Source organism: Macaca thibetana, chromosome 8 (genome assembly GCF_024542745.1).
Source record: "Macaca thibetana thibetana isolate TM-01 chromosome 8, ASM2454274v1, whole genome shotgun sequence".
NCBI classification, from domain to species: domain Eukaryota; kingdom Metazoa; phylum Chordata; class Mammalia; order Primates; family Cercopithecidae; genus Macaca; species Macaca thibetana.
The window spans coordinates 93,295,228-93,318,124 of NC_065585.1; the positions used below are offsets into that span (position 1 = coordinate 93,295,228).

Below are 22,897 nucleotides of genomic sequence, written 5' to 3' on the forward strand. Positions count from 1 at the left end.
AGCATGATTTAGGGAAAATTCCCCCTTCTCTATCTTGTGGAATAGTGTCAGTAAGATCGATACCAATTCTTCTTTGAGTGTCTGATAGAATTCAGCTGTGAATTCTAGACATTTTTTGGCAAATTTTTTATTACTGTTTTAATCTCACTACTTACTGTTGGTCTATTCTGAGTTTCTATTTCTTCCTGGTTTAATGTAGGAGGATTGTATATTTTCAGGAATATATCCATCTCCTCTAGGTTTTCTAGTTTGTGCACATGAAGGTTTGCATAGTAGCCTTGAATGATCTTTTGTATTTCTGTGGTATTGGTTGTAATATCTCCGGTTTCGTTTCTAATTCAGCTTATTAGGTTCTTTTCTCTTCTTTTCTTGGTTAATCTTGCTAATGACCTATGAATTTTATTTATATTTTCGAATAACCAGCTTTTTTTTTTTTTCATTTGTCTTTTGTATTTTGCTTGTTTGCTTCAATTTCATGTAGTTCTGCTCTGATCTTTGTTATTTCTTTTCTTCTGCTGGATTTGGGTTTGGTTTGTTTTTCTTTCTCTAGTTCCTTGAGGTGTGACCTTCCATTGTCTGTTTATGCCCTTTGAGACTTTTTGATGTAGGCATTTAAGGCTATGAACTTCCCTCTTAGCACCGTATTTGCTTTATCCCAGAGGTTTTGATAGGTTGTGTAGTATTGTTCAGCTCAAACAGTTCTGAAATTTCCATCTTGATTTCACTGTTGACTTAATGATCATTCAGCAGCAGACTGTTTAATTTCCACGTATTTGCATGGTTTTGAGGGTTCCTTCCGGAGTTGATTTTGAATTTTATTCCACTGTGGTCTGAACAGGGGGATCAGGAGGAAGAACGATCTTTGGCACTTTCTTTCTCAGTTTCTGCACATCTTTCACTTGCTGACTCTCTCTGTATTTTGCAGGTGTGATGGATATTATGACATGGCAATGCATTTTTGGTGCCTGGTGGTGAGAATTTTCATATAAAGTTGATCCTCCAAAACTTCCCTGAATAATGTTTATGAGATTTAAGACAAAACAAGGTCCTATTTCTACAAGAGGAACATCTTCTTCTATGATATGAAACTTCTGAAACCATATCCTATTATCCAAAAAGATGAAAGTGAACACATGGACCATGAATGGTTGGCTTTTGGGATGATAGCACAGTGTACTAAAGATCTGAATTAAGAGTTCCTTTAACAAACCATAATGTAGTAATTCATCAAAAGCTGGGTCAAGGCAAAAGGGGCCGAGAACCTTTCAAACAGTTTCCAGTTATCTTTAGTTCAGCTAGGGTACGAATATTTTGAACAAGAAATTTAGCAGATGGTCCATGAGATGAATTTGAAAGCTACATAAAGAGATCCTGTTTTTTCTTAGCTTCAAAGTATATGCATTTATTACAGTTTTTCATTTCACAGAGCTCGCTAATCACAAATTATTTATACTTACGATCCACTTTAGTGTCTGCTTTAGAATGAGGCATCAACATTCTCAAGTCCTGCATAAAATGTCTTGTTCTGAAATGTATTTATTCCTCTGGGAGAAAAGATGAAAATCCATTCCTTGTTTTTTCACTCCCCCTTGCAAACACGGCCTGGGATCCAGTCTCCATCTTCTTCCTCCACCTCCTCTGCGGTGGCTCTCAGCTTAGCTGGCCTCTCGTCCTCTTTTTTGTTTCTTTTTGGGTTCTTTGTCTGAATTGCCACGCCTCCATACTGTTTCCTCTTGGTTGCCGCCACCTTGCCTCCACACTAATTATTTGTTCTCATTATCTACATCTTCTATTTGTAAAGAAAATTTTATTTAATCTAAAAAATTCCCCAAATTTATACATTTTTAAATTTTAACTTGTTTATTTCAGCCATTCTACCAGGCTGCAACGATACCTTTCCATTCTTGACTGGAGTCCAGTATAATTATTTTATCTTCCAAATATGTTGCATCTAAAAAACCAAACAAACAAAAAACAAGCAAACAAGAAACACTGGTGAGAACTTTTTTTTTTTTTCTTTTGAGACTGAATCTTGCTCTATCACCCAGGCTGGAGTGCAGTGGAGCAATCGCAGTTCATTGCAACCTCCACCTGCTGGGTTCCAGTGATTCTCCTGCCTCAGCCTCCTGAGTAGCTGGGATTACAGGTGCGTGCCATCACTCCTGGCTCCTTTTTTTTTTTTTTTTTTTTTGTATTTTTAGTAGAGACGGGGTTTCAACATGTTAGCCAGGATGGTCTCGATCTCCTGACCTCGTGATCTGCCCACCTTGGCCTCCCAAAGTGCTGGAACTACAGGCGTGAGCCACCGTGCCCGGCCAATGAAGATTTTTTGTGTGTTTTTATCCATATACTTGATAAAATGTGGAAAGGACAGAGCTCTTTATCTGGGTGACATGATCTATTAATTGATATTTCTTGGGTATAGATGTTCAATCATTAGAAATCCTTTATAAAGAGTTCCTTTGTACCCTGTTTTTACTACCTCATCTCTGTAAAGAGGCAATCTATAGAATGCTAAAATCATGATATATTGTGTCTATAGCAACTGATCTGTGTTATGTTCTGTCATAATTCTGTGACTCACTTTCCTCATCTAACAAATGCTCATGATTATCAAAATTTGGGGGGAATAATATCAATGCCATTAATCTGCAGTAGAGCATACTAGAATTCATAGTGTCTTAATTCTAGCATTTTTAACCTTCTTATTTCCTAGTAGTTCCAAAAAGATTATTAGCAAACATTCTGGAACCATTTGGTACATGGTACAAAATACATTTAATGTATATTGAGTACAAACCATGTGGTATCACTATTTTAGTCACTGGTGACTTAGCAGTAAATACAGCAGAAGAATCCCTGTTCTCTTGGAAAATATGCTTCTCATCTGAAGGGAAAGAAAAGGAAATAAATATCCTGTATTCCAGAGAGTGTTAAGTGTGATGAAGAAGCAACAAGGCATAGGGCCAGAAAAATGTACCAGGACATGTCATTTAAAAAGAGAGGTCAGGGGATACCTCTAGAAGGACATGACATTTGAGCAGAGAGCTGAGTGAAGTGACAGTCAGAGAAAAAAGGCAAATCACTTACAGCAGTTAAACTAACAACAGGCTTTATGTTAGTAGCAACAGAAACCAAAAGATGCTGGAATCGATTCTTCAAAGTGTTTTGACAAAAATAACTGTAAATCTAATATTATATAAGCATCAACTCCTTCATGGATAAGAGCTAAATAAAGATAGTTTCAGAAAATAAAACTGAGAATATAGTATTGTATACCCATCAAAGCATTCAAGAATGAGGGCTAAAGATTATCTTCTTGAAGAAAGACAAAATCTTAAAAGAGCTGAGATTCAAAAAAAGAAATTCACTAGTGAATAAAGAACCTGATGAACATATAGATAATATTAAAATATTTTCTACATTCAATAATAATTGTAATCATTAAGGTATGACATTGAATAAAATTATACAATTAAATACTGACTTACAATGGAATATATGTTGGAAAAATGGTTATTGGAATTAAAGTTTTATAATATTCTTACATATCTGAGATGAGGTGTTGGCTAATAGGTTGGTTAATCTATTAATTTCAGGCTTGTAAGTATGAATGCCACAGATACTAAGGGTAAATAGTAAAGCATAAAAATACGATTATAAGTTTCAAATCAGAAAAGTGAAAGTGATGTATTAGAAAACCAACAAATTAATTGTTTAAATAAAAGTTAAGAAAGGGGTAGTGGCAGCAAATTTACAGATGAATTCTGTAAATGTCCTAAAAGTCAACCCAGTCTTAAACAAAGTTTTGCAGATAATATAAGAGGAAATACACTTCAAATTAATAAAAGAAATTATGGACAAAAAAATCTTAATCTCTGTAAAAAACATTGCCCCACTGACTCCACTGATATTACTAGATTAATGGAGGACAAATCATTTTAATAGATGCAGGGAAAACATTCAATCAAATTTATTAACTAATTATTAAGAGAAGGTCTTAGCAATATAGAAATAAAATGTTTTCTACAAAAAACACCCTTTTTTGTAGAAATAAAACCATAGAAAATTACATTTTTAAAGGTGAAATGTTAGAAATATTTCTATTATTATTATTATTATTATTATTATTAGAGATAGAGTCTTACTCTGTAACCCAGGCTGGAGTGCTGTGGTGCGACCTCTGCTCACTGCAATCTCCACCTCTTGACTTCAAGCACTTCTCCTGGCTCAGCTTCCCCAGTAGCTGGGACTACAGGGACGCTCCGCCACATCCAGCTAATTTTTGTATTTTAGTAGAGACAGGTTTTTACCATGTTGGCCAGGCTGGTCTCAAACTCCTGGGCTCAAGTGATCCCCACTCGCCTTGGCCTCTCAAAGTGCTGGTATTACAGGCATGAGCCACCGCGCCTGGCCGAAATATTCCTTTGAAAATTAGGAAGAAGATTGCATGTACTCAGTGTTGTAATGGAAGGTCTAGTCTTTACAAAAAGGCAAGACATAGAAAACAAATGTTATGACTTTAGAAGAAATACATACAATTTTATTTGTATATAATAGGATTTTCCTCATACACAATCCAAAAACATCTACAAATAAACTATCAGACCTAAGAGTTCAGGAAGATCATTGGATATGACATTAACAAGTAAAAACTATTTTTCTTTCTACATGCCAGCAACAAAATGCCTAATTTTATTTTAAAAACAAAAACTCCTTAAAATGACGAGAAAGTATAGTTAAAAATAAATCTAGCAAAAGATGTGCAAGAATTGTGTAGAAGAAAAATAAAATGTCATTGTAAGAAATTGAAGAAGACAGACTTACTATTGTAAAGATGCTAATTCTTCCACCATTGATTTATAGATCAATGCAATTCCAGTCAAAACCCTAAAAGAGTTCTTGATGGAAACTGAAAGGATAATTCTGGAAGGCATATGGAATAACAAAAATCCAAAAATAACCTAGATCATCCAAATACCAAGATGGTATTACTGTATACTACTCAGGAATAACATATTGTATGATTGGCCCAAGGATTAACAACTTACCAAAGAGACAAAAAAACAAACAAGCAAACAAACAAAAAAAACGGTATGTGTAAGCATGAGCAGAAACTATGGCTTCTCAATAATAGTTCTGGGAAACTCATTATCCACAGGGAGAAGGTGAAATTACATCTTTATATCACCCTACACATCAAAATCAATTCCAGATAAAAATGTTTTAATATTTAAGACATTTAACTCTTTTTGAACAAGAAGTAAAATTATTATGATAGTAGTATAGAAAGATTTGCGAAACAAATTACAGGAAACTATTAGCCTATCAGAAAAGAGGATAATCTTATCTACATTAAAATTTGGATATTCTATTTGTCAGTCAGAAATAGCAGATATTTGCAATATATATGACTGACAAGTGTGTTTTGTGTTTTGATATCTGTAACATATAAAGAATTCCCTAATTTAATAAAAAGAATTCAATTAACAAATGGGAAAACATAGTCAATACAGCTTGGGAAAAAGTTAAATTTGGTATCCTTTCTGAGAATTAATGTAGGTATCCATGAAACGATTGGTTTCTGAGCATGGACCTAAGATGTAAACTCCATGGTTATTAATGAACTAATTTAGAACTGAGGTCGTGCGTTGAGTGAAAAGGTGAGAAGACCAACAATTGGAACCCCTTGGCATGTAGAGAGAAGAAAAAGCTATGAGTGATACTATAGAGGAATTCCCAGCCTCTGGGTTACACAAAATCCCTGAGGAGACAAGAGTCTTAACAGCTAAGAAAAGGTTATTCCCAGAAGGAGAGAATCAAATGTGTCAAAAGCCACAAAAAGTTGCATTCAGTAAAGATTGGAATTTTTTTAAAGGGTCTGAACAAGGGCAGTTTCATACAGTCAAGGAAATCGAAGCCTTAATGAAAGTGGTGTGGCATAAAGGGGATAGAAGGGCCATAAGCAGAGAAACGTATTTGTTTCTTGGAAACAAGTGAAGAGGGAAACAGTAAAGAGACAGCAGTGGAGATGGGGCTGGGTCATGCGGAACAAGGGGAAGGGCCTGTTTTTCCTAGGTATTTTCTAAAGGAAGGAGAGGCTGAAAAGATGGAAGAGCATGAGCATTAAATAATTTAAGATCACTCAGGTGGCAAGATGGGGTGAGATTTGCAAGTGACCTTTAAAAGAAGAGTTATTTTTTCAATTTAGATGAGGATAGGAGGGGAGGTAAGAATGGGTGTATAGATTGAATGACACCTCTGTGGAAGAGGAGTATAGGATTTGAGGAATTTATAGTCTGATGGATTCTGTTTTCTTTGTGGAGAAGTCAATATTGTGTAGGAGAAGGGTATTCCAAGAGATGAAGTAGGTGACTTGAAAGAGAAGTGAATGCTTGAAATTCATTGCTGTTGATGTAAAATAGGATCTGGATTGACAAGGGCAGTTTGTTCCTGACAAACCAGGACATAGGATCACTCTGTTTTTACTCCAGATATTTTGTGAGAAGAAATGCAAGAAAATGGTGGAGGGTAGTTGAATGAAAGAACAATGGGGTAAAGGAGTTTAGCATTTTGGAAGAAAAGTGGTAAAGGTGATAAAACTTGGGATCCTGAATAAAAGTTCTTTGAAAAGGAATTTGAAGGAGAGATTTTATTCCAGTGAACAGTTTGCAAACTGGAGAGACACAACCCCTAGTGTAAAACAAAGGTGCGTTCCAGAGAACAAAGAGAGAGTTCAAGTTTCGTAGCAAAAGTTTCCACCCACGTTCCCAATCAGGTTCATTTATGCAAATGAATGATTCAAACTTGCTGAATTCTGATTGGTTGGTTCAGGTAAGCTCTGAAGGTCTTGAAGTTAAAAAGATGTGTGTTTTCAGGGATCTCAGAGTATGTGTGTCACCTCTGGTCAGGAAATGGCTGTTTGGCTCTATTTTACATTTATGCACAGTTAGCCGCTTGGGATTCATCCTGAAGGATTGGATCTTTCAAGCTTCTATTTATTCACAGGAGCTTGGCTGAAAAAGAAAGGGAATGAGACTAGAAGATTGTTGGTCACCAGGAAAGAAGCAGATCGCCTTCCAAGTCTAGGTAAAGTCCAAATGAGGAGATGCAAGGGCATAGTGAGAAGAATTTTGCTTTAGAGTGTGGTGTTAGATATTTCCAAAATATTACAAGTGATGGCACAGCTCGTGGTAATGAGCATCTGTTGTGACAGGAGGTGAAAGCAGCTGGCAATAAAGGACATCAGACAAAGGAGGCTATGATGTGAAAAGTGAGACACTGGAGACGTCTTGATTGGATCAGGAGCGTCACTGCCTCATAGGCTGACCCTGGTCCTCATGAGATGTCCATTATGCATTGTCAGGCATCAATCAGCCATGGTCTCAGCATTCTGAAATGCATGTGTTAACTTAGAATATAGCATGAGGTTTAAATACATAAGAAAAATAAGATTCCAACAGAGGAACTGAACCTTTTTATCTTTGTCAGTAATAAATGTTTGATGTTACCATAATTTTTTTTCAGAAATACAGAAACATACAAGAAAGATATGATGAAAGCGCTTATTTCCTTTATCGAAGATCCAGCCTGGGTGACAGAGTGAGACCCTGTCTCAAAAGAAAAAAAAAAAAAAAAAAAAAGGAAGACAGTTTGGTAGCTTTCCTAAAAGACTGCATATTTTACTACCATAGGGCTTGGCTTGTGCATTTTTGGACTTGTTTTGTTTTGTTTTGAGATGGAGTCTCACTCTATTGCCCAGGCTGGAGTGCAGTGGCTCACTGCAACCTCCACCTCCTGGGTTCAAGCGATTCTCCTGCCTCAGATTCCCAAGTAGTTGGAATTACAGGCTCGCACCCCCATGCCTGGCTAATTTCTTGTATTTTTAGTAGAGACAAGGTTTCACCATGCTGGCCAGGCTGGTTTCAAACTCTTGACCTCAGGTGATCCGCCAACCTCAGCCTCACAAAGTGCTGGGATTATAGGCATGAGTCACTGCACCCGGCCACATGTTTAAATTTTTAAAGAAGTTTCCAAACTCTTTTCCAGAGTGCCTGTACCATCTTATATTCCCACCCACAATGTATGAGTAATTCAGTTTCCCTGCATCCTTGCCTGCAATTTGTAATTTCATTATTTTGTATTTCAGTCATTTTTATAGGTGTGTAGTAATATCACCTTGTGGTTTTAATTTGCATGTCACTAATGACTTCTGATTTTGAGCACCTTTTCATATGCTGATTTGCCATCTGTATATCCTCTTCAGTACAATGTCATGCCTTTTGTCCATTATCTGTTTGAAGTGTTTGGTATTTTACTGTTGAATTGTTGGGTTCTTTATATATTTTAGACCCTATTCCTTTCTGCATGTGTGGTTTACAAATATTTTCTCCGTCTATAACTTGCCTTCTGATACTCTCAGCATGGTGTTCACAGCACAGAATTTTTTATTTTGATGAAGTCCTGATTACCAATTTTTTTCTTTAATAGATCAAGCTTTTTATGCAAAGTCAAAGAACTTTTGGCTTAAATAGCAAAGATTTTCTCCTATTTTTTAAATAATAGTTTTACATTTTATATTTAAGTTTGTTGTCCATTTTGATTTACTTTTTTTATAAAGTATGAGGCTTAAGTAAAGGTTTATTCTTCTGCCTATAGTTATCCATTTGCTATTGTACCATTGGTTGAAAGGCTTCCAGTGAACTGCTTCTGCACTTTTGTTAAAATCTATAGAGCATATTTGTGTGGGTCCATTACTGGGTTCCTGCTCTGTCCCATTGATATTTGTGTTTGTGTCTGCCGTTTCCTCAATACCAGTCTTGATTACTGCAGCTATATGACCCATCTTAAAATCCAGTAGATTAATTGCTCTCACTTTATTCTTTTTTGTCAAAACTCTTTAGTTATACTAGTTCCTTTGCATTTCCGCATAAATTTTAGAATAATCTCATCTATATCTATGAAAAAATCTTGCTGGAATTTTAATGAGAATTACATTAAACCTGTATATCAACTTGTAAAGAAATGACATCTTTACTGTCTTTAGACTTTCAATCCATGCATATGTGTTTATTCATTTTTTTATCTTTGATTTTGTACTACAGTATTTTTTAGCTTTTAGCTTATAAGTACTGTAGATATTTTGTTAAATTTATACCTAATTATTTCATGCTTTTGAGCAATTTTTTAAAAAAAAATCCATGTCCATATGTTCATTGATTGTATATAAAATAAATACTATCTATATATTAATACATTTGTCTTGTATCCAGAGACCTTGCTGAACTGACTTTGGAGTATTTTTGATATGTTTTAGGATTTTCTACATAGACAATAATTTCATCTGCAAATAGGGACAGTTTTATCTCTTCTTTTCCATTCTGTTTGCTTTTTATGTCCTTTTCTTGCCATGATGCACAGGCTAGAAATTGCAGTACTGTGTCGAATAAGACTGGAGAGAGCAGATATCCCTGCCTTATTTTCTATGTGAAAAGTATTCACTGTGTTTCCTTACTCTAGGGCTTTTGTACATGTTCTTTTCCAAGTTGTAGAAGTTCCCCTCTATTTTTATTTTCTTTCTGAGAGGTCTTTAACTTATAATGAGTGTTGAATATATGCAAGCACTTTTTATTTATTGATACTATTATGTGATTTTTCTTCTTTAGCCATTAATACGATGGATTATATTGATTTATTTTCAAATATTGAACCAGTATTTCATCCCGGGAATAAACCTTACTTGCTCATGACGTCTAAACCTTTTCATATTGATAAATTCTATTTGCCGATATTTTGTTAATGATTTTTGTGTATATGTTCATGAGAAGTATTTGACTGTAGTTTTTTTTTCTTTGTTATAGTCGTCATCTGGTTTTGATATTAGGATGAGCCTCCCAAAAGGAGTTGGGGAATATTCCCTCCTCTGTTATTTTATAGAGGAGAGTCTATAAAATTGCTGTTACATTTTTTAAACACTGGGTCAAATTCCCTGGTAAAATAATTTTAATTCCTTCCTGGGGATTTCTTATTTGGGGAGTTTTAAGGATTAGGAATTCATTTTTCGATAGTTATAGAGCTATCTCAATTATCTATTTCATATTAGGTGTGTTATGGTAGTTTGTGTTTTTTGAGGAAATGAGATGCTCACTGAAGAGCTGGATCTTTTTATCTTAGCCACAAATAAATTTTGATGTTACCATATAGTTTTATTTCACACTTAACAAAAAGTACTGAGACAGAATAATGAAAATGCTGTACCCACAGCTCAGCTGAAGAGATATGTGTTAAAAATGCAAATGTAGTGAAAGTTTCAGTGCATTCCTTTTGCCTAATTCCTGCTCTCACCTCTGCTCTACTTGGTGCCAACATGGGTGTGATGCTTGTTATTCCCCTAGATGTCCAAGTAATTGATTTTTAAAAAACTAGTGTGCTTAACCAATGTGACATTCAGATTCATACCTTTGACTCAGCTGGCATATATTGACAAAAATGATGTTATTTGACATGATGTTATTTTGGTTTGTTTCTACAGCTCTTGCAGTGTTTACTCAACGTCCTCAGGATACAAGTGTCGAGGTTGGAAAGAATATAAACATTTCATGTCATGCTCAAGGAGAACCACAGCCCATAATTACTTGGAATAAGGTAAGATCTCAACTAAAGTACAGTAATATTAAAAACACTGACAGATGTATCGACCCACTGAAGTGGAGGTAATCATTCTCATGTTGATTTTTTACTGTTGCAACTTTTGCTAGCAAATAATACTTTTTACATTGCAGCAGGTTTATTTCCTGTTTCTTATTTTTCTTTCTTTTTTTTTAAGTAACTGTATCTGATTTTGGGTCAGTGTTTTGATAAGGTTTATCCTTTCTCATTTGCCTGGTGATGAAAACTTCATAAGCATAACTGAATTCCTCTAAGGAAAATTGGTTTTGACACATATAAATTAAGAGTTTAGTGGCTAATAAGAAACCATTTTAAATTAATAACTCAGAAGTGGATTAAAAGTAGGTCATTGGCTGAAACAGGAAAGGAATGGAAAACCTAATGTTAAAGAAACAAGAAAAAGTAGTTCTAAAGTTTCAAACCCTGAATGGCTTTAAAGAAACAATAGCTCCTTACTTATGTATCTTACATCTTTTGGAAACCATGTTCTTCCAACATAACTGCTTCTTCTGTTTTAAGTTTTTCATCAAAACAAAATGGTCGGTCTCAGATTTCAGTGTTCTTAAAAATCAACAAATTTGCACGCCTGAATGTCAGTTTTTGAAACATTTTGACAAAATATAAAATCTGTGAAAGGTTACAAAGCTGTTTTCCAAAACCCACTTGGCTTATTTTTATTGCTGCCATATATTAACAAGGCCTTCTTTTGTGCTGTAGCAAGTCTCACATGTCAGTCTCTATGAAGAGTAAGTTTAGGGGTCTCAATCATGAGTCTTTCGGTTCACGTCCTCTCATTAGTCTGAATATTTTTTAAAACCCCTTTTAATTTGATATTATACATTAAAATATTTTTATGCTAAAAATAGAAAGTGTGAAAAATATACATTTTGGGCAGTCTCTAAAGCCTTATTCTACACTCTATGACATGCATCATTATATAATCACATCAGCAGAATATCTCAGCGTCTACTTTGTAAAAGGTAGCTTTTAATCACAAACTGATTGAGTTCCGACTCTATGCCAGACATTTTACACACACAATCACATTTACCCTTCATAACAGTCCTCTTCAGCTCACGAGTTTGGAAAAGGGATGAGTTAGCATACCTTTGCTACCAGCAATAGAAAAGCCTTACCATAAGCAGATAAGGAATGTTCTGGAAAGCTATCTGATTGCTGAGACTCCAAGCAGGTATTTCAGAGCTATAAATTTAGTCTGGAGCTCTGGCAATAGGTGAGGAGAAGGGAGCAACTTTGAAAGAAAATTTAGTAGTGAGCCAGCCTGAGACAGGGAAGGTGTGGTTCTGAAGGAAGGACCCGCTGGGCCCTGTGACCTGTGCACCTGGGTGCCTCATCCATGCCTTGTGTCTGGTCTCTCTCATCTGCCCTCTCATCTGGTAGGTTCCTGCAACTTCCTGTCACTCCCTACTCTGAGTTACCAGCTACCAATCGCCTGGACTTGTTTTTCAGAATTGGGTAAAGTCAGCTGTGAGAATCCGAAGACCTGTGAAACATTATTTTCACTTGAAACGTTCAGGGTTACACTGTGGCCTGTTGGCTATAGCTGGAGTGTGAGTTCTTTTGAAAAAATATCTCCCATCCTCTGTTTCTTGTGAGTCTTTTGGGGCTAGAGGCAGGGCAGAGGCACACCATTTTAACTGCAATTTCTTAAGGCCAATTTCTTTTACTTTTTAAAATTAAGTCCATAATAATGAAAAGTATGTAAATCTATATTAATTAAAAGTAAATGCACTTTAATAATAGTTCATATAAAATTTAGTTATTTTTATCTTCTTACAGTATATTTTAATTGTGTATATATATATAATACACATATCAGTGTAGCTATACAAAACATATGAATACATGCAAGGAAGAAATAGAAGGGAAATTAGAAATACGTTAATAAAAATATTTTGATGTTTTTGGATGATGGATTTGTGAACATACTTCTCCTTGTCAATTTGTAATATGTTTTATTTTACATATGGGATCTTGTGAGGTTTTCGAGGCTACAGTACAATGGCATGATCATAGTTCATTACAGATTCACACTTCTGGACTCAAGCGACCCTCTGACTTCAGTCTCCTGAGTAGCTAGAACTACAGGCACATGCTACCATGCCAGGCTGACTTTTGTTCTATTTTTTTTGTAGGGATGGGGTCTTGCTATGTCACTCAGGTTAGTCTTGAACTCCTGAGCTCAAGTGATCCTCCTGTCTCAGTCTTCCAAAATGCTGGGATTATAGGCATGAGCCACTGTGCCCGACCAAATGTAGTTGTCAGAATTATCTTTAGCAGTAAGGAATATATGAATCAATTATGTCTCTCCATTCATTGGAGTGATAATTTTAAAATAATTATTCTATTAAATAATTACATGATTTAACTTTTGGTTATCATATTTAATAATTAGAGAGAGAAAAACCACACTTCCTAGAAACCTCTTTTCCTCTCTTCCTTCTCTCCACTAGATTCATGTATCTCCTCCAGTACTTGACACACAGCAGACATGCAGTACATGTCTGTTGAACAAACGAACCCACATTGAAAAAAGTAAATAAATGATTTTTTAAGGAACCATACCCATCCAGTGGCAACTCTTTTTTGTTCCCTAGGAAGGTGTGCAGATAACTGAGAGTGGTAAATTCCACGTGGATGGTGAAGGCACGCTGACTATCTACGACGCAGGGTTCCCTGACCAGGGAAGATACGAATGTGTGGCTCGGAATTCATTTGGCCTTGTTGTGACCAACATGTTTCTTACAGTCACTGGTAGGTGTTTGTAAGTAGCTCCATTTACAACATCCAAATAACTGTCTCCGAACAGCTTCTACTGCTAATCCTATCTGACTGACCTCACTAATCATGCTCTCTTATGCTTTCTTTCTGGTCAAGTGTGTTTATAGTTAAAGCTGTTTTATTCTTTTTAAAATAAAAACTTTTAAATGTAAACAGTCTTAAGGGATATAAAGTGAAAAATAACAATTTAAAAAAGAACATAAATAGCAAAGATTTGCAAATGTGTATCATGTTTTCTTACAATCCAAAAATTATAGAATGCAAGATGTATTTATAGCCAAAATGTGGAGCTGCAGGTTGAAGCATAATATGAAATTCAACATATACTACGTATTCTAGTCTAGTATGTTTAATCCCAGTTTAAAATTAGAAATCAATCCATCAAACTCCCAAGTAAGCTTTACAACCACCAGAACAAATATCTCAATGTTTGCAGGCATTTATAATTGGCCAACATAATTGACATAGCTTTTTACATTCTATCATCAATCTAGTTATATAGCTAGAACCCTCTGCGGGTTGATTATATATAATGATTGTTTAAAATACTGTTTACCGTAGTCTTATAAAAAATCTTTTTTTTCTTTTTTTCATTATTTAGTTCACAAGGGAGATGGGAGAGTCCATTTGTAGACAGGCTTGTGTAGACTGTACTGAAACTCAGCTGAGGTTATTTACAAGTGGAGACAGGCTGTGAAGATTGCCTGGTGTGTTCTCTACATGGGGAAGCATTGAAGGAAAGCACAGTATGTCTGCATATGGGAGTTGACATCAGTGTTGCTTTTTTTGCAAATGGGTTCAGGAGTTTTTGCTGTATTGTTAATCAACAGTTGAAATAAATGAGTTTAGCTATGAGCATCTGGAATGCTATTTTGGGCTTTGCTCATCTTTCGGTTTCCTTAAAAATGAACAAAGTTCATAAATATAGTTTTACACATTCTTTTTTACCTTTTAGTTTTTCCAGGCCTTATGGGTTTATAAAAGAGATTGGGTAACTCTTTCATTATGTACAATAATATTTCATAACACAGGCCTGACTAAAAATAGATTTAGCTTATCCTCCAGCCTGGGCGACAGAGCGAGACTCCGCCTCAAAAAAAAAAAAATAGATTTAGCTTATCAACTCATATTTATAAAGATTTGCCATTTTCCTATCATATGAATACTTTCATATTCTTCCACTTACATATTCTGAGATATCAAACTTCTGAGGTCAGTGGTCCTCAATCTTTTTGGCACCAGGAACTGGTTACGTCAGAGACAATTTTTCCACAGACCAGGGGTGGGGAGATGGCTTTGGGATGATTCAAGTGCATTACATTTATTGTGCACTTTATATCTATTATTATTACATTGTAATACATAATGAAATAATTCTACAACTCACCATAATGTAGAATCAGTGGTAGCCCTGGGCTTGTTTTTCTGCAACTAGATGGTCCCATCTGGGGGTGATGGGAGACAGTGACAGATCATCAGGCATTAGATTCTCATAAGGAGTGCACAACCTAGATTTTTCACATGTGCAGTTCACAATAGGGTTTGTGCTTCTGTTAGAATCTAGTGCCCCTGCTGATCTGACAGGAGGTGGAGCTCAGGCAGTTATGCTTGTTCACCTGCTGTTCGCCTCCTGCTGTGTTACTAACAGGCTGTGACCAGTATTGGGGGTTGGGGACCCCTGCCATAGGATCTTCAAACCTCAGTGAGGAGTATGGATTTATTCTCAAGGCATTGAGGTTGAGAATCCCTGGTCTAGGTATTTTAAATAAAATGTATATTTTCATTAGCAGCACATCAGTCAGCATGCATTCATTATACCATATTGTAAAAATGTCTTCTTGTAGAATAATATTCTTAAAATTGTAACAATGTAGTTTAGTAATCAACAAATATTTGTCCTAATAGTGTCAGAGGTTGTTTATCTTATAAAATTGCTTTTTATTTTTTTTGAGACGGAGTCTCACTCTGGCTGGAGTGCAGTGGCACAATCTTGGCTCACTGCAACTTCCGCCTCCCGGGTTCAAGCAATTTTCCTGCCCCAGCCTCCCGAGTTGCCGGGGTTACAGGTGCCTACCATGCCATGTTAATTTTTGTATTTTTAGTAGAGATGGGGTTTCACCATGTTGGCCAGGCCTGTCTTGAACTCCTGACCTCAGGTGATCTGCCCACCTTAGCCTCCCAAAGTGCTGGGATTACAGGCGTGAGCCACCATCCTCAACCTAAAATTTCTTAATGTTACAAAATCCTAGTCTCACTCTGCTATTCTCTATGAGTTCATGATTTTCCTGATTTAAAATCTGTGGTAGTTGTGCTTCTTATAAATTTATGGAGTTCACGTTTTGCTCTTCAACTATTTATGAGACCTGTGGAAAAATGCCCTTGAGATAGTTTGGGAAAAAGTTATTACAGAATTTAAATTAATATCCCAATGTTTTAGAAATGCTAAAAATCTTTGCCATTAAACACATATGCAAACAAACATCCTCTCTCTCTGTATTGCCTCTCTGTCTTGCTCTTCCACACACACAGAAGCACTATAATCACAGTGAAAAAAACATTTCAGAATCTCCAACACAAGAATTTCATCGTCTTTAACAGAAATTTAACTGAATGTAGTTACACATACGTATTAAAAGTAAAACATTCAGGTTGGGTGCAGTGGCTCACGCCTGTAATCCCAGCACTTTGGGAAGCTGAGACAGGTGTATCACAACGTCAGGAGTTTGAGACCAGCCTGGCCAAAATAGTGAAACTCTGTCTCTACCAAAAATACAAACAATTAACTAGACATGGTGGTGCGCACCTGTAGTCCCAGCTACTTGGGAGACTGAGGCAAGAGAATCACTTAAACCTGGGAGGTGGATCTTGCAGTGTCAAGATCACACCACTGCACTCCAGCCTGGATGACAGAGTGAGACTTCATCTCAAAAACAAAACAGAAGTAAAACATTCAGTAAAATGCATTAATCACTTTATTTACCAGATTTCAGAACAGTGATAACATTCAGAGATATTCTGTTCTATGGTGTTGAAACAGGCTATAAGGAGATAATAACACAATAAAATAAATGTTATTCAACAAAGAAAAACTTTTTTGGCTCTGGGGCATTTATATGTCAATATGAGAGAAAAGTAATTTATACCAAATAAATTTCATAATGTTAGAAATATTTTTTAATAAAGTAAAAGAAAGATGAAAGAATACAAATTTAAAAGTTTTGAGAAAATTTAATATCCAAGACAGGAGTGTATATGTATTTATAAAACCCAAACTAGCAGAATAAGGGGAAATATGGCAAAATAAAGTAACATTTAATGTTTTATGAGCGAGACCCTTTCATTCACCAAGTCATTATAACTAAAAGGAAAAATTCATACATTGCAGGAGGATTTTCCAATCTTGATGCCCCCACTTAGTCATAGTAGAATGTTGTAACTCCATTTGTGGAGTAAATGACACAAGTAAGTGATCATGACTTTTGAGTTTCTAATTTACATTGGGAATTACAGCCATAGAAAGTGATGTGGAATAATGAAAAGTACACAACCATCTAGGCATTATATAAAATTCACGTTTTACTGACTGATGTTTGTAGCAGGGCATCTATGATAGCAAAAGAACAAAAAGATTTCTACAGTTGTAATTTTTTCAGAAAGCTCATTTTCCCTTTAGAGTTAATAGATTTGTAAACAGTTTACATAAATAACTTGTAAGATTGATACAGTATTTACTGGGAAGCTATCCTTTTGTTTAGGATGTTGTTAATGTATTTCATATCAGCAAATATTAATTCTATTTGCCCACTTCTCTCTTTTTTCTAGATAATATTTTGTATCTAAATGTTACACATTTTATTTAGATAAAATATTTATATATTTATTGGCTTTTAAAAATATTTAAGAATAATTTATTGTTAACAGTCCACTACATTATATTAACTACAAAGTGCTCGTAAGTGTTGTGAAGTGTAGACCCATTTCTTGCTAGTGAAAATGATTCGGTTTGACTGAATACATAACACATTTATATGAAACATTAGAAGTGTGAGATAGTGAGACGAAAACCCTGGGTTAAGCCATCAGACTTCATTGATCTCAGCCACTTTGGATAACTTCCTTACCCCTGACTGGAATTGATTTTCTTATTTTTTTTAAAAGATGGACCTGAACTCTCTCAAGAGTATTTTCTGGCATAGAATTTCTATGTTTCCATGATAGAATTCAAACAATAGTTACAAAAATAGTGCAATGGTAATGAGGAAGCACTTTATGGCATGTCTGTGATAAAATTCTTACCATTGAGACATTGAACTAATATGTGGACAAGGTGAAAAATGCAAAGATGACCCATAATTTATTAAATGAAAAACTTGGAGCATGTAACATGCATATACTGGTTTAAATTGTATGAAAACAATGCTTAGCAATACAATATACTCTGAAATTCCTAGTTTAGTGTCTAATTGTTGGGCACCTCATTTTGGTGGACCCACAGTCCTCGCAATTCCTCGTGTTAAAAACTGATCTTGAACATATTCGAATCTGAACCCCTGGTCTTTCCCTGAATACCTTGTCTCCTCCTACCATGCCTTCATAGCAGAAGCAGGAAGCTGCCCTCATGATTTATCTTCCTCCCTGGCTCCCTTACCCCACCTCAGTGCCTCACTGGTCTTTCCTCCCCCAAAATTGCTTCTTTTCCACTTCTCTTCTTTTTTTTTTAAATTTATTTATTATTATTATACTTTAAGTTCTAGGGTACATGTGCATAACGTGCAGGTTTGTTACATATGTATACTTGTGCCATGTTGGTGTGCTGCACCCATCAACTCGTCAGCACCCACCAACTCGTCATTTACATCAGGTATAACTCCCAATGCAATCCCTCCCCCCTCCCCCCTCCCCATGATAGGCCCCGGTGTGTGATGTTCCCCTTCCTGAGTCCAAGTGATCTCATTGTTCAGTTCCCACCTATGTGAAAATCCACTTCTCTTCTTTATGTGACTCCTGTTCTATGGCTCAGTCTTTCATCATTTTGAATGTAGGTTTGGAAATAACTTTCCAAATTATCCTCCCACCTGTAATATTCGCTACTTCAACTGTATCCTTAACCCAATAAATTATTATCAAACTAAACTGATTGAAGATTTAAGGCTACATTAGCTGACTTTAGGTCAGTGGGACCTTTTCTTTGAAGTTAATGAAATAACTTATACTAAACTCATAGGAATATCACTAGTAAAAATAAGAGTTAACATTTATTGAGCATTTACCATGTGTTCCAAATGCTATACATTAATTAACCTGTTAAATTCTTGTGAGTTCTAGTTATTTTTCAAAACTCTGTATAAACGATTCACTATTTGAATTATTGGACATTTTAATCCCAATATTTGTCATGGTGTAGACAAACATCAATTTCTAAGCCACTGAAGTTGTTGCAGTTATGAGTGGACAATAAGGTATTGAAATATTTTCACTAGTTATATTTATTCAAACATTAATGATGTGAAATTGGTGATTGAAGAGTTTTAAATTGCTGTTTTACTACATTTTACAATTCACTCTGAATAGGGTGTAAATTAGTTTAAAAACTATTTTTGCTCTCTTGCCAAGCTTTTTATTTTATTTTCTGTTTTAATTTTGTCAAACTTTAATAATACAATAATGGGGAAATATTTCTGTAAACAACAGCATCTGCCTAGTATACATACACTTATGTTTATATTACGTTTAACTATGTTAAAAGTAACACATTTCTCATCCATTTTGTACTAAAATACATAGTGACCACATACTTCTATCCTGAGATAAATGCTCTCAAAATTTTAACATATACATTTAATGTGTAAGTAGCATTTCCAGATTTTTGGTGTTGTAGTGTTTGAATAGTTTAAACATTATAAAGAAAACAAATAAAACGTTGTAATCTGAGCACCATAACCTTAAACAAAGTAGATGGTGCCTTTCCTTTTCCAGTCTGTGAAAAACAGTGGAGCTCTCCAGGGCAATGAAATCGTTTCCATGTTTAATGATGCAAAGTGATGAGTAAGACAGATTCTCTGCTGTTGAAAGAAAATGATTTCATAAAGGCAGTCATTACCATCAGTGTGTATGCTGTGGTCATGTCTCTGGTGTCCTAGGACAGCCCTCACATATGTCAGTGTTAGCATCATTCTTTTTAGGGAAAGACTGAGAGTGATAAGACCTATTTAGTTATGATAGTTACATCATCTGCTAATTTTCTTCCCCAGGGGGAAATAGCGGAGGATAAAAAGATACTCAAAACCCCATTGGTAATTGTGAAAAAATCTCAGCCTTTATTGAGGTCTAGGCATATTTTAGCAATGGTGACAGAGGAGCACAGCTGTTTAGTTTTCCCATCCCATCTCTAGGTTCAGTCCCCAAGTGACCCAGAACCAGGCCTTTCATGCAGAGCAGTGAGTGGCCACGTGGCCTAAGCTCCCCATTTTCTGAAAGGACTCAATATTACCATTTAAATTTACCATCAATAATGGTGATAGCCTCATAGATACAGGGACAGGATTGCAAGTAGACGTGCATCAATAACTTTAAACATGTTCATTTTGTAAATCTACTGAGGCCTTTTTCTCATTTTTATTAACCCTGAGACTTAACAAAGAAAAATGATCTAATTGTCCCTCTACTCCTGTAAAATTTTGCACCAAAAGATGGAGAATATGCTCAGAATTTTCTGATTATTCTATTCCTTAGGCCATTAACTGAGATGATTTTTGAGACAAATAACTACAACAGTATTGATTAATTCTAATGTGCCCCCAACACATTGGATTTGCTTACATAACACAGTGCTGTTCTAAAGAAATTTATAAAACTATTTTTGCAATTTGTACCAAACAACACTGAAATCAAATGAATAATAAAAGAGTTAGTTTTAGTTTACTCTTAAACCACATAAACTTAAAAAAACATAACTAACATTAAAACGAGAAAGCTTTGTTATCAAGAATGTTTTTGTTTGAATATATCATGTATTTAATGTGCTTTTAAGAATCTGAACAACTTTATGTGTTTTCTATTTGTGTAGTTTAAATATTTCAAAGAGTATTTGCATACTATTCCATTTTCCAAATTTTCTTCTCCTTTTCACTTTTACACGCTGGTTGACTTCTGATTCTTATAGATAAATAGCAAATCGTATTGAAGGAAATGACAGTATAACATAGTATCAATTGATAATCGTGTGAGGATACAGATTGCCTGTGGGTTTTAAAACACATTAATCATGAAAGTCACCTTATATGTGCATTGTGACGTGCAGTTTTGAAAGAACTTTGCGTGTCTTTGCTATCTGATAATCACATCAGCCCTGAGCTCTGTGCTGAGCAAGGCTTGCTCTTTCCATTTAATGGATGCGCTGAAAGATGAAGACAAGGGCTGTAAAATCCCCATGCTTGTAAATCTTTTTTTTTTTTTTTTTTTTTTTTTTTTTTTGAGGCGGAGTCTCGCTCTGTCGCCCAGGCTGGAGTGCAGTGGCGCGATCTCGGCTCACTGCAAGCTCCGCCTCCCGGGTTCCCGCCATTCTCCTGCCTCAGCCTCCCGAGTAGCTGGGACTACAGGCGCCGCCACCACGCCCGGCTAATTTTTTTGTATTTTTAGTGGAGACGGGGTTTCATTGTGTTAGCCAGGATGGTCTCGATCTCCTGACCTCGTGATCCGCCCGTCTCGGCCTCCCAAAGTGCTGGGATTACAGGCTTGAGCCACCGTGCCCGGCCCATGCTTGTAAATCTTATACAACTATAGCAGCAAAACAATTTTATAAATAGAATAAAAGCAAAAATATCAATCCAATTCACATTCACATATTAAATGATGATTTCCTGAAATTTATACTTTACATCAACTTCTGACCACCATAGTGAATAGCCTTTTAAATTTTGGCATCTCAATAGCACTACATCCTGTAGGGTAACTCAGTCCTAGCACACAACCTTCTTACTTCCCAATCCAAGTAGACCTTTGATAACATATTTTGCCCCAGATGCAGTGGCCCAGTGACAATACCTGACACAAACAGAAGCATGTAGTTAATGATGCTTTCTATATTTGAGGTCCAAAAGTGAAGGAGTAAAAGGGACAAAGAAAATCTAATATGTTGATTAAATAATCAAGTCATACATGCCAGTGCAGATTGATTTGATTGATTTTAGTTTCTTTATTTCTAAGGTAAAAGTAAATTAAGTAGGCTCATTCCTACTGACTTTTTTTGAACACATAAGCAGACTAATGTAGCTATATTTATAGTATTATTTTCTCGTAATCATAGTAATTATATTAATTACTCAATTAGTTAACTAATTAATTAATTCCCTTTTATGTCCATACTCTGTTTCCGTCATCCTTGCTATGTATGTAAAAACTATACTACATCTAAGTATTATATATTTTAATTCAATCATTTTATGGTAATCTCTTTCTAGTTTTCTAATTTTTTTACCTTAAGCATCTTTTAAGTGTCTGTCCACGTATGCACTGGCAATTCTTTTTTTTTTTTTTTTTTATGTTATCTTGGGAATATTTTTTTTTTAATTTTTATTTTATTTTTTTTTTATTATTATACTTTGAGTTCTAGGGTACATGTGCATAATGTGCAGGTTTGTTACATATGTATACTTGTGCCATGTTGGTGTGCTGCAGCCATCAACTCATCAGCACCCATCAACTCGTCTTTTACATCATGTATAACTGTTGCATGCACGTTGAACATTCACCACATTTTCTAACTGTTGCATGCACTTGCAATTCTAACTGTTGCATGCACGTTGGACATCCACCACATTTTCCTTGCACACTGGTTTGGTTTGGATTTGTGTCCCCGCCCATATCTCATGTCAAATTTTAATCCCCAGTGTTGGAGGAGGGGCCTGGTGGGAGGTGATTGGGGTGAATTTCCCTCTTGCTGTTCTTGTGATAGTGAGTGAATTCTCATGAGATCTGGTTGTTTAAAATTGTGTAGCCTCTTTCCCTTTGCTCTCTCTACTGCTCCAGTCATGTAACACGTGCTTCCTTCCTCTTCACCTTCTACCACTATTGTAAGTTTCCTAAGGCCCCCCCAGTGATCCTTCCTGTACAGCCTGAGGAACTGTAAGCCAATTAAACCTCTTTTCTTTATAAATTATCCAGTCTCAGGTAGTTCTGTATAGCAATGTGAGAACAGACTAATACACCCACACTTCCACTGCTGTACAACCAATTTTCTACAATTCCTACTGCACAAAGCTACAATAAACATTATCATACATACTCTTGTGGATTTCAATTATAATTTTTCTACATATATGCATGGGATTGAAATTGCTGGATGAGAGGATGTGTGCATATGTAATTTTACTAAGTAACAACCACAATCTCTTTCCAGCCAAAAAAGGCTCTAAATACAATCCCCAAA

General features: G+C 35.6%; 1 protein-coding gene and 1 pseudogene across 4 annotated transcripts in view; one reads left to right on the forward strand and one right to left on the reverse strand.

The window, feature by feature from the left end:
* PXDNL (peroxidasin like) overlaps positions 1 to 22,897 on the forward strand; it is a 508,264-nt gene that overhangs the window by 386,132 nt on the left and 99,235 nt on the right. For all 4 annotated transcript variants that reach the window (XM_050801783.1, XM_050801784.1, XM_050801786.1 and 1 more), the window contains 2 exons: positions 10,532 to 10,644; positions 13,287 to 13,443. In XM_050801783.1, the coding sequence (XP_050657740.1) occupies positions 10,532 to 10,644; positions 13,287 to 13,443 (270 nt within the window). The remainder of the gene's footprint in view (positions 1 to 10,531; positions 10,645 to 13,286; positions 13,444 to 22,897) is intronic.
* LOC126961577 (ribosome biogenesis protein BRX1 homolog) lies at positions 816 to 1,902 on the reverse strand (annotated as a pseudogene).